The 11,968-nt window shown below is 62.3% G+C and overlaps 1 protein-coding gene across 1 annotated transcript in view; it reads right to left on the bottom strand.

The window, feature by feature from the left end:
* Nucleotides 1–4,107: 4,107 nt before the first annotated feature.
* BICRA (BRD4 interacting chromatin remodeling complex associated protein) overlaps nucleotides 4,108–11,968 on the bottom strand; it is a 77,210-nt gene continuing 69,349 nt past the window's right edge. Inside the window, 8 exon segments of the mRNA XM_058529713.1 lie at nucleotides 4,108–6,059; nucleotides 6,607–6,709; nucleotides 6,928–7,022; nucleotides 7,211–7,359; nucleotides 8,934–8,995; nucleotides 10,030–10,139; nucleotides 10,449–10,626; nucleotides 10,738–11,370. Coding sequence (XP_058385696.1) covers nucleotides 4,972–6,059; nucleotides 6,607–6,709; nucleotides 6,928–7,022; nucleotides 7,211–7,359; nucleotides 8,934–8,995; nucleotides 10,030–10,139; nucleotides 10,449–10,626; nucleotides 10,738–11,370 — 2,418 coding nt within the window. The 3' untranslated portion in view covers nucleotides 4,108–4,971.

Genomic DNA, 11,968 nt, shown 5'->3' with positions numbered 1-11,968 from the left:
GAAAAACAATGCCATCTAGATTTTTCACTGAAATTCCGGGTTTCCTTCAATCATGAATGTGAGCAACAAAGCACAGCAGCGTGGGCAGGACCTGGGTCACTGTCCCCGAGAGGAATCGCCAGTGTTTTCATCACACTGGAATTGTTCCAGAAATTTCCAGTGATTGGTTGGGTTTTTTTTTTTTTTCCGCTGAGGAAGATTGGCCCTGAGCTAATATCTGGGCCCATCTTCCTCTATTTTGTATGCGGGATGCTGCCAGCATGGCTGATGATGAGTGGTGTACGTCCCCACCAGGATCTGAACCTGGGCTACGGAAGCGGAGCATCCGGAACTTAACCACTAGGCCATGAGGCCACCCCCCCTCCTCAGTGACTGGTGACTCATTACTGACTAGACCCCCCACTGGCTCTTTCTAATTAGTGCAAAGACACAGCTCTTGTTGCTGCATCGAGGATTTGTGCTTTTTTAACACACTGATAACTGTGTATCAGTGTAATTGGGTCCCGTGTAATCCTGTGGCTTTTATTTTACGCATTTAAAGACATTATTCTAGGAAGAGGTCAGTGGCGTGAAGAAGCCTCGTTAAATATGCTTGAGCCCTCAGTGATGGGGCTGCTGTCTCTCTTGCTGTCCCCCTGCTCTCTAAATCCGGAGTCTCTGAGCTCTGTCCCCCACATCATCCAACTTCCATGATGCCCTCTCAGCCTCTGGAGCCCCCTCCCCAAGGCACAAGCCCAGATTTTTCTTTTTCTAGCTCCCTCCTTCCCCATGTGTCAAAACTGGATGGAGAAATTCTGGCACATTCTACAACATGGATGAACGTTGGAGACGTCACACCAAGTGAAATAAGCCAGTCACAAAAGGACCCAAACGCTGTATGATTCCACTCCTGCGAGGTGCTCAGAGTAGTCAAATCCATCGAGACAGGAAGTAGAGGGCCTGCCCTGGTGGCCTAGTGGTTAAGGTCAGAATGCTCCGCTTCGGTGGCCCAGGTTCAGTTCCCAGACAGGGACCTACACCACTTGTCCGTCAGCCGCCATGCTGTGGTGACAGCTCACGTACAAAAAGAGGAGGATTGGCAGCAGATGTTAGCTTAGGGCGAATCTTCCTCTGCAAAAAAAAAAAAAAAAACAAAAAAAATCAGAATGGTGGTTGGGCTGGGCAGGGGGATGGGGAGTTAGTGTGTAAGGCGGACAGAGTTTCAGTTCTGCAAGAGGAAACCAGTTCTGACGATGGATGGTGGCAATGCACGATGTGAATTTGTTCATGCCACTGAACTGCATCCTTAAAAATGGTTAAAATGGTAAATTTTGTGTTATGTATATTTTACCGCAATTAAAAATAACAACAACAACAACACAACAGCTCGAGGCGGCCGCCAGCAAGCCTGGTAGTCAGGAGATGAACCTTGGATGCTCTCCTTCTTGGGTTTCAATCCTGCTCTGCGCCCAGGTGACTTGGGGTGTGAGGTAGCCATTCAGGGCCTCTCTCTTTTTCCAGATGGCTCAGCTGCGGACAAGGGGACCCCACAGTCGCCCACTGAGCACTAACTCTGCAGGAGCCGAGCTCAGTTTTGGTCTCCTCCCCGGGCGCCAGGGAAGGAGGGGGTGGCGGTGGGGGTCTCTGACTCCCCCACGGCCGGCTTGGAAAGGCCTTGCTGTCGCCCCCGGCTCCCCGAACGCTGGGTGTGCAGAGCCCAAGATTGTGGGGTCGCCGCCAGAGCGCCGGGCTCGCAGCCCACCCTTCCCCTTACTGCGTCCCGTGGGGCCTCGGGTTCCTCGCCTGCAAGCTGGGGCTATCAGTTCCCACACGGGGGCTTCTCCAGGACCACACAGGACACCCGGGTGAAGGGCTTGGAGCAGTGCCCGTGGGAAGCGTTCCATAAACGTTAGTCATGTCCGTCTGCTCGGGCTGCGTGCAGCCGGCCTTCCAGAGCTGAGGCCCCGGGGCCGTGGAAATGATGGGCCAACTTTTGCGCGGCCACGCGGGGTCTTCCCGGAAAGCGCCAGGATGCAAGGATGCTAACAGGGCTTGATTTCGCACGTGGGGGAAGTAGGTCTGGAGCTAGGAAGCGGGGTGGTCCCTCTCTCGGAGCCCCCACATTATCAGCTCCCCCTCCCCTCCAAACACCTTCAGGGGCGTGCAGAGGCACAGGGCGCATCACCCGGGTCCAGCCGCCTCACCGCCCACCTGGACTCTGGCAGGCGCCTCCTCGCCCTGTCTGTTCCCCATGCGGCCGCCAGAGGGCGCCTGGGGACCCTAAGTCAGCTCCCCGCCCGCTGCTCAGAACCCTCCCGCGGCTCCCGCCTGGAGCACGAGGTCTTACAGGATAGGCCCCCTTTGTTGCCTCTCTGACCTCACCTCCCGCCCCGGCCCCCCCGCCTGGGCTCCAGCCATACTGGCCTCTTTGTTGTTGCTCAACACTGTAGGCATGCTCCTGCCTCAGGGCCTTTGCACTGGCAGTTCTCTGCCTTGGGTGCTCTTCCCCCAGATCTCCCCGTGGCTCCTTTTCTCATTTCATACGCGTCTCTGCTCAAATGTCACCTCCTCAAAGAAGTCTTCCCTTCCCATCCGGCCCTGAGGGCCTTCATGTGCGGTTGGGCGGGTTGTTCACTGCACAAAGCGCTCACTGAATGGGTGAGGGGGCCTGGAATCCAGCTCACGCTCTCCAGGAGAAAGGGGTGCTGTTTTGCAGTTCACACAAAGAGGTCCTAGGGACGAGGGGCTGCCTCGTCCACGCCTTTACCCTGAGTTATGGATCGAGTGGTGTCCTCCCAAAACATATGCTGGTATCCTAACCCCCACTACTCGTGAATGGGATCTTATTTGGAAATAGGGTCTCTGCAGATGTAAACAGGTTGGGAGGAGGTCATACTGGAGCAGGGTGGGCTATCATCCCACATGGCTGGTGTCCTTATAAGAGGAGAAGACACACGGATGGCAGAGGGAAAATAGCCACGTGAAGACGGAGGCAGAGGATGGAGTGATGGGGAACCCTGAGACCACCAGAGACTGGACGAGGCCAGGAAGGCTCCTCCCCTAGCGTCTTAGAGGGAGCGTGGCCCTGCCGACGCTTTGATTTGAGACCTCTGGCCTCCAGAACGGTGAAAGAATAAACCCCTGTTCTTTTCACACACCCCCGCCCCCCACCCCCCCACTTGTGGTACTTTGTTACAGCAGGCAGAGAAAGCTCACACACCCTGCCTGATTTTTCTTCACGTCTCCATCTGACACGTACATATGTACGGTCCACCCTCGTTATTTGCAGATGCCCGATTTGTGAATTCGCCTACCTGTTAAAACGCATTTGTAACGCTAAAACTCTCACTTTCATGGACATGCGCAGAGTGGCAAAAAATTGGAGTCACCCAAGACACAAGTTTCCAACTGAGGTCGAACCGGGTGACGCTCCGCCCTCCCGTTTCAGCTCTCATTTCGTAGGCGAGGGTCCTGTTCGAGGGCTATTTAGGGCCAGGTTTTTCACATTTTTGTGCTTTTTTTGGTGATTTCACTGTTTAAAGGGGCCCCCAGGCGTAGTGCTTAATGGTGTCTCGTGTTCCTAAGCGCGAGAAGGCTGTGATGCGCTTTACCAAGAAAATACGTGCCTTAGATAAGCTTCGTTCAGGCAAGAGTTACAGCGGTAGGATGTGAATTCAATGTGAATGAATCAACACTATATTTAAATAAGGCGTCTTCAAACAGAAACACACATAAAACAAGGTGATGTACTGATGGGTTGACAAAAATGTTGTGACCAGGGGCTCATAGGAAGCTAACCTTGTATTTCCCCAGGGGAGGTGGTTCAGTATTCGCTAACTCCGCATTCGCGGAGACCACAGAACTTGACCAGGAACGATAAGAATCGCCCACGTTGGGTTGAGCTGTCCACTATCTGCCTCCTCCACTAACAAGTCAGCTCCCCCCCCCCCCCAGGACAGGGACTTCCGTCTGCCTTGTCCAGCGGCACCCCTGTGCCTAGAACAGGTTTGGCACCCAGTCAGTGCTCAACAAATATATGTGGAATAAGCCCTCACAAGCCCCCTCCCCACCCGAGACTCCAAACAAGTCCCCAAAGACGCAAAAGCAATGGGGGCCAGGGGGCGTCAGTACAGTTTTAAAAAAAGGATCGGTTTTTAATTTACAAGAGTTCTAAATGTACAGAATTCTCCTTTAAAAAAATCGTTATACACAATAAATACAGTACAAAAAAATTTATCTTACAGTACTAGTTTTGTCTCCGAGATTTCAAAATCTGGCGCGGGTGGCTGGCGGCAGGAAGAACAGAGGGAAGACTGGTTGGGGAGGGGGTGGGGGGAGGAAGACCCCGGTTTCCTGTTGGGGAGGTGCTCGCATTTCAGTGGAGGGACTGGAGGGTTCAAAATCTCTCTCTCTCTCTAGCTCACTCGAGCTCACACACAGGGACACAGCACACGGAGCTGGACGCACACACGTGGATGTGACAGGTGCCCTCGGGCCCGCTTCCCCCGCCCCCTCCCTGCGTTTCCGTCTGCAGCCTGTAGGGGGCGGTGGGGAGGCCGAGCGCGGCCCCCCAGGACCCTCCCAGCCCCGAGCGCCCCTGGTGCCCGGATCCGTGAAGCCGCACAGACAAGCCGGGGACCCCGACACGCGGGAGCGGTGGGAGCGGCCAGGTGCCCCCATCCCTGGCCAACACGCACGTGTCTCCCCGTGGAGCGGCGGGAAGGGGGGAGAAACGGGAAATGACACACCGGGGTGACCCCTCCTTTGGCAGGGGGACATTTTACATTACACCCCCTCCCCTAAACCCACGACCCCCACCCAACAAACTGGGCTGAAGCAGGAGGTGGGCCAGGAGGCTTTTGTGACTCAAATAACTTAGGCAAGAAAAACTCAGGGGATCCCCGGCTTGTGTCCCCCGGAGGCTGAGGTCGCACGCTCAGCTGTCCCCGGCGTCCCCGGCGCGAGGGGACGGGGAGGAGGCCCGGCCCGGTGTTATCTGTTCAACGTCCTGGCGCCGAGGCCGCCGTTGTGACTGGACGGCGGGTAGGCCTCCGGCCTGCGCAGGGGCGATGGGGGCGCGGGCGCGCCGGGCGCGTACGGGGGCGCGGGGGTCCGGCCGGGGGCCTGCTGCAGGTTCAGGATGCTGTCGATGGCGCTCTGGAGGTGCTCCGTGAGCGCGTCGTCCTGCGGGCTGTCGCTGGAGAAGCTGGCCTGGTCCACGTCGGGGGACTCGGACTTGCGCCGCTTGGCGGGGGGCAGCGGGGGCGCCTCCCAGCCGGGCTCGCGGCTGCCGCTGCCCTGCCCGGCCCCGGCCGCGGGCTCGGGGGGCGCGCCCTTCGCCACGCGCTGGTACAGCTCGTCCTCCACCGCCGCCAGCTCGCGGATCAGCCCGCTGGTGGCCTCGTCCACTTTGGTGGGCAGCGGCGCCGGGCTGCCGCCCCGCGCCCGGCCGGTGCCCGCCGCCTCTGCGCCCCCGCCGCCCAGGGCCTCCACGTTCTCGCGGTACGTCTTCCGCAGGGGCAGGCGGGGGCAGTGCGGGGCCGGCGCGGGGGGCTTGCGGTCAGCGGGGGCCGGCGGCGGGTGGTCCACCGTGCCGTTCATCTGGCCGGGCGCGGGGGGCGGCGGGGGCCGCGGCGGGGGCTCGGCCGCCTTGAGGGCGGCGGGCGGCGGCGGCGGGGGCTGGTGCACGGGGTCCAGGGCCGTGTTGTGGACGACCTTGCTGAGCCCGGCCTCCTGCTTGATCTTGAGCTTGAGGCCGATGCGGCTGCGGGCCTCGTAGGTCTTGATGGGCGGGCGGTTGCGGGAGGGCATGGGGCCGTCCTCGTCGGCGTCCAGGGAGGAGGCGGCGGAGGACGAGGAGCACGAGGACAGCGAGGAGGAGGAGGCCCGGGCCCAGCTCACGGAGGGGGAGCCGCCCGCGCCCCCGTGCCGGATCACCAGCTTCGTGGGCAGGTGCAGGGGGGGCTGGGCCGGGGCCCCGGGCGCTGAGGACGGCAGGGGGCCGTGGCCGGGGAGCCGGTGTCCCTCGGAGGCGGCGGCGATGGGGAGGCCGAGCGAGCGCGAGGAAGACACGTACTCGTCTGCAGACAGAGGAGGGAGGCATGAGGCCCCGCAAGCGCAGAGCTGAGGAGCTGGTGGGCACTGGCCCCTCCTGACCGCCGGGCTAAGCCCTTGACTCTTCAGACCCTCAGGACACACTGCCAGGTACGACCCTTCCCAGCAATTCCCAAGTCCCCCTAATGTGCCAGCGGGGGGCGGCGCCGGAGAGTGGACGTTCCCTTAAATTTTGCAACTCAGGCACCTCCCCTGTTTCCCCCTAGTCCTGGCTCTGCTCTCCTGCTTTTCTCTCCCCCTGGGTGGGGGACGGGGGCGCAGCATGTTCCCTCCATGCCAGGATCAAGGGGTGAAATGGACACGCGGTGATGGAGGAAGATGAACTCAGTTCTCTCTGGTCGCAGCCCAGAGGTCAGGGGAGACCCAGCCGTGGCGGGCAGGCGGGGCTCGGGCGCCGCCTAGCGGTGGAGTCAGAAGGCCACACACCCCTCTCCCCGACGTGGCCCCAAGTCCAATTCTGGGGCGCTGCGAGCGTAGGAGCGGGGGACACCTCTTCCTCCCCTCCCCTCTCACCCGGCTTCTCCTTGGCCAGCTGTTTGTCCAAGGCAAGGGTGGTCTTCTCCTCCTGAATGAACATTCGGTCGATCATGACCATCTCCGCTGAGGGGCTGACCCTCTGAGGGGGGAGAGAAGATGGGCAGGTGAAGAAGCCAGGAGGGGGAGGGGACCCGAGCAACCGGGATGGCTGGGAACAGACTGCAAACTGCCCTTCTTGTGATCTCACACCAGCCTCTCTCCCTCCCTCAGTCCCTCCAGAGGAGCAGGCCTCACCCTGCCCAGAGGGGACCCGGGGAAGGGCAGGGTCCCCGGGGAGGAAGGTGACAGCCACCCTACCCGGGACTCCTCCAGGAGCAGGAGGCGGTATTTATTGAGCATGGCCTGGGTGCGTTTCAGCAGCTGCGTGGAGACCGTCTCAAACTCCTCGTCCACTGCGGAGGAAGAGAAGAGGTCCAGAGCCACAGCCGCTGGGGACGCGCACGGAGCCGGCGCGCCCCGACGGCGCAGAGGAGCGCGCACGCAGGGTTGCGCTGGCATCTGATCCTCCCCACCCTCTGCAGTCCCCGCCAGCCCCCTCCGCATACCAGGGACCCGACGGGGAGAGTCCGGGAGGGCTCACCTTTGTGGTAGTCATTCGGGGAGGGAAGGGCGCCCTGGTAGACGTGGTAGGGCAGGAGGCGATGCAGGGCGTCCTCGAAGGATGGGAAGGCTGTCTTGTAGTCAGGGTGCAGGACGGAGCCCTGATGTTTGTGCAAATGCTCCAAGAAACTGGGGGTGGGTGGGGAGAGAGCACACACACAGAGAGCTGGTGGTGAGGCCAGGAGAAGGCGGATCCCCACCTGAGCGCAGACAACCGCAGGGGAAAGAGAACGCTTCGCAACAATGGGTGTTAATCTGTGCTGAACGTGCCGGCTCTGTCTCACTGAATCTCTGGCAGCAACCAAAGGAAGTGGGGGCTGTCATTATCCCCACTTTACAGATGAAGAAACTGAGACTGCGAGAGGTGAGATCCCTCCACCCAGAGCACATAGACTGAGGAAGAGGCAGAGCTGGGAGGCAGATGTCAGAGCTTGCAACTCATCCTCCATGCTATACTCGCTCTTGCCACCTGGGGTCATCATGTCCCCACACTGCCTTGGGCCCAACAGCAACCTTGGGGAGAGGGGAGGGAGGCTGGTTAGTGGGTTGGTGGGTAGGTCGGTAAGATCCTCTTCTCTCTCACCGGGCTGATTTCTACCACAGCACATATGACAGTGACTTATGTCTCTTTAGTGTGTGGTTGTTTCTCCCATCAGACATGCTGGTCTCCACCCTGTGCTGAAGACCAGAGGCCCCCAAACGACACGGGGCAGGTCTGTCTGGTGTTTCCAGAGGCCAGCACGGGACTGGGCAACGAGTGAGTACTTGATCAACACTCTCCGTGAAGGGAGGGCAGAAGAGAGGGAGAGAACACACACAAGCATCCAACATTTACCCATCCGTCCACGCAAACATCCATCCATCCACCCACCCATCCTTCCACCCATCCATCCACCCACCCAACCAAAACACCCATCCTTCCACCCATCCATCCATCCACCTAAACATCCATCCATCCACCCACCCATCCATCCACCCATCCGTCCATCCACCCACCCAACCAAACACCCACCCATCCATCCATCCACTCACCCACCCATCCATCCATCCACCCACCCATCCATCCATCCACCCACCCATCCATCTTTCTACCCACCCACCCACCCAGCCATCCACCCACCCACCCATCCAGCCAGCCAGCCATCCAGCCAGCCATCCACCCACCCGCCCACCCACCCAGCCAGCCAGCCATCCAGCCATCCAGCCAGCCATCCACCCACCCACCCAGCCATCCACCCACCCAGCCAGCCATCCAGCCATCCAGCCATCCAGCTATCCAGCCATCCAGCTAGCCATCCACCCACCCAAACATGCATCCAGCCAGCCAGCCCTCTCCCCACCCCTCCATGACATTAAGCCCCAACGGCCCCAGCCCTGTCTCAGATGCTGAGGGGCAGCAGTGACCAAGCCACAGCAAATCCCTCCCTCTGGAAGGCAGCAGCCCCGTGGTGCACGCGCGTCGTCTTCACAGTCTCATCGAACCCTCACCCCGTCACCCCACTATCACGACTATGACCACTGCATTTTCTAGGGGGGAACGGAAGGTCTTTGAGGGGAACGGTATTGCCCCAAACCACAGGGCTAACAACAGGTGGAGCAGGGCTCTGTACTGGGGCCTGCCGGACCCCACTTCTGAAGGGTGGTCCCTGCTTCCGGGAAGGTTTGGGGGCGGGGAAGCACAGGGACCGGGCGCTGCCACTCACCAGGCTTCTTTGCTGGGCTGCAGCGTGGGTGGCTTCTTCAGGCTACTCAACTTGCTGTCATACTGGCGGGGGAGAAAGAGGCGAGTGAGAGGGTCACGACAGAGCCTTCCCTCCGAGCGCTGACCCCTTCTCCCCCAGCCTGGGATAAAGACGGGAGGCGGCTGATGTCCCCCCGGGGGGGGGGGTCCCAGCGCCGGCCCTGCCCATCACACTCAACCTGCGGGGAAGACCTGGGCAGGGCCCAGGCAGGGGACACGGCGAGGAGCGGGTGACAGGCAGGCGTGAGCGCTGGGTCCCCTCCTTCTCCAGGGTGGGTCTCCCCTAACTTCCGGTCTGGACACCAGGCACACTGCTGGTGTCTCCCTCCCTGTTCATCAGACGGCCTCTGTCTCCGCCGTCACGTCTCTCTCCTCCCAGCCCTGACTCCTCTCATTTTGTCTCCGATCTCTTCATCTTGACGCCCCTCTCATGCCCAGGCTTCCCTCTTAGCCTCTGGTGCATCTTGTCTCCTTGTCTCCCCCAACCTCTGGGGTCCTGGTCCCCCCACCCGCCTCTCACCTCTGTCCTGCATTCCCGGACAGGCAGGTCTGCCTCAGTCTCCCCCAACACACAGTGCCCCTCCCTGTACGACCGTCCCATCTCCGCCGTCCCTGTGGACTCGCGGTGTCCCACGCCACCCCTGCCCCTCTGTCTGGGTCTCCCCCGTCTCCTTCCTCCTGCGTCTCTCGTCCAGCCGTCTCCTGAGCTGACATCTGAAAGTGTCACCCCGTCCCTCCTCCTCCGGTCTCAAGCCCTCACCTGCTCCCGCCCCCAGTGACCACCTCGGGGTCTCAGGCCATGTCTCCTCTCATCGCCCTGTCGTCTTGGTGTCTGTGGGTCTCTGTCCCAGTCTCTCGGTCTGTCTCGTGCCCCCCGCCTGGACTGTCTTGCTGTTCCACCCACTGCCTGGATTTGTCTCGTCCGCCCCCTCTGACGGCCTGTCTGTCAGCCTCACCTGCCCCTCCTGCCCCTGGGGGCTCCTGTGCCCGCCAGCCCCTTGCCCGGTTCCCTGGCGGTGTCACGCTGGCCCCAGCCCTCCGCTCTGGGGGCCCCTTACCTGCAGCCCGGAGGACTTCCCTGGCCCGGATGAAGCGGCCTTGGCCACACTCAGGGTCGGGAGGCTGCTGGCAAAAGTTTTGCTCTCGGCAGGAAGCAGAGAAGGGAGGCCTGGGGGTGGGGTGGGGACAGACAGGGCTCAGGGGTCACTGGCACGGAGGCCCCCTCCACAATCGCGACCCCCAAGCCTGCACCCCGCCCTCCTCTGGTTCCTTGGCCTCGGCGGCCTCGCAGCCCTGGAGTGAGTGCCCCTCGGATCTGGGGAGACAGCCCCTCCTGCACCTGCCGTGCCCCGTGAGGTCTGGGCCACCCTTGGGTCAGCACCCACAGCTCTGCCCCAGCCCGTCCTCCCTGGCGCTCAGCCTCCCGCCCACCCGCCTCTGGGCCCCCATCTCTCCTCATGGGCTACCTCTCCCCTACCTGCGGTGGCCATGGGTGCCGGGGCAGGGGGATGGCTGGGGGCGGTGGGGGTCCCCGATGGGGCCTGCCCGCTGACCAGCACAGAGGCAGTGGGGCTGGCGAGGGGCCCCAGGCTGGCGGTCTGCGGGGCGGCGGGGGCCCCCCCGGCCTTGTTCTGGAGGATGATTCCGGACGGCACCTGAGGAGGGGACAGGTGATTGAGGGGCTGGGGGCATGCGCTAGGAGTGGGCCGGCCAGGCACCAGGGATCGGGGGAGAAGGCGCTGGGGCCGGTCCCCGCCTCTGATTACCTGGTGAAATCTCTCGAGAAGAGCCTTCGGCTGGGGCAGCGCCGGGAAGGGGGTGGTCACCATCTGGAAGGTCCGAGGAGGCGGTGGGGGGGGCGCTGCGGGCTCGGGGACCAGGTGGAGGGTCGGAGGGGGTGTGGGGGACTTGTGGGGCCCCTGGCTGGGTGGGAACTGGAGCTGGAAGTCGGGGGGTGTGGGGGCTGGCAGCCTGGTGGACGTCTCAGAGGAGGCCACAATGGAGGAGGTGGAGGTTGGAGGGAGGTGGGGGGCCGGGGGCAGCGGCCCCTCTGGGGGCTGGGATGGGGGACGCAGAGGGGGCTGGGGTGGGCCTGGGGCAGTGGGGGCCGGGGTGCTGGCAGGTGGGGGGACGCCTAGCTGGTTCTGGATGACAAAGATGCCAGGCAGAGTGGGGGGGGCCTGGGGTGGGGGGCAAGGGTGCAGGGCTGGCTCTGAGGGTGGGCGAGACAGGCTCTGGGGCTGGGAGGGAGGGCGGGAATGGGGTCGGGAGGGTGGGCGGGAAGGGGGCCGGGCGGGGTGTGGGGAGGGCAGGTGGGGGCTGTCTCCCAGAGGGGTCTGGTGAGGTAGTGACGGGGAGGAGGAGGGGCCTGGGCCCTTCAGCGGAGCTGCTGCCGGGATCTGGGCAGGGGAGGGAGGGAGAGGGGAGGGGGCGGGGTCAGAACCAACCTTGGCTCCCATTGCCACAAGACGCTGGGGACCCCGGCCACTCCCACCTGAAACCCCCCTTCTCAGCCACCCCTTGTCCCACCTGTTTCTCAAACCCCCACCTCACTCTTCCACCTCTGTCCCCCCACCTCACCCCTGCACCCGTACCCTCACCCCTCCACCTCCTTCCCCAACTCACCCCTGCACCCATCCCCCACCTCTCCACCCGTCCCCTACATCACCCATGCACCCGACTCCCACCTCACCCCTGCACCCGTCCCCAACTTCTCCACCTCCATGCCCACCTCACCTCTGCACCCATCCCCCACCTCTCCACCTGTCCCCCAGCTCACCCCTGCACCCGTCCCCTACATCACCCATGCACCCGACTCCCACCTCACCCCTGCACCCGTCCCCAACTTCTCCACCTCCATGCCCACCTCACCTCTGCACCCATCCCCCACCTCTCCACCCGTCCCCCACCTCACCCCTGCACCCGTCCCCAACTTCTCCACCTCCATGCCCACCTCACCTCTGCACCCATCCCCCACCTCTCCACTCGTCCCCTACA

The sequence above is a fragment of the Diceros bicornis genome, chromosome 34, assembly GCF_020826845.1.
Source record: "Diceros bicornis minor isolate mBicDic1 chromosome 34, mDicBic1.mat.cur, whole genome shotgun sequence".
Lineage (NCBI taxonomy): Eukaryota > Metazoa > Chordata > Mammalia > Perissodactyla > Rhinocerotidae > Diceros > Diceros bicornis.
This window is presented reverse-complemented; position numbering and strand designations above follow the sequence as displayed.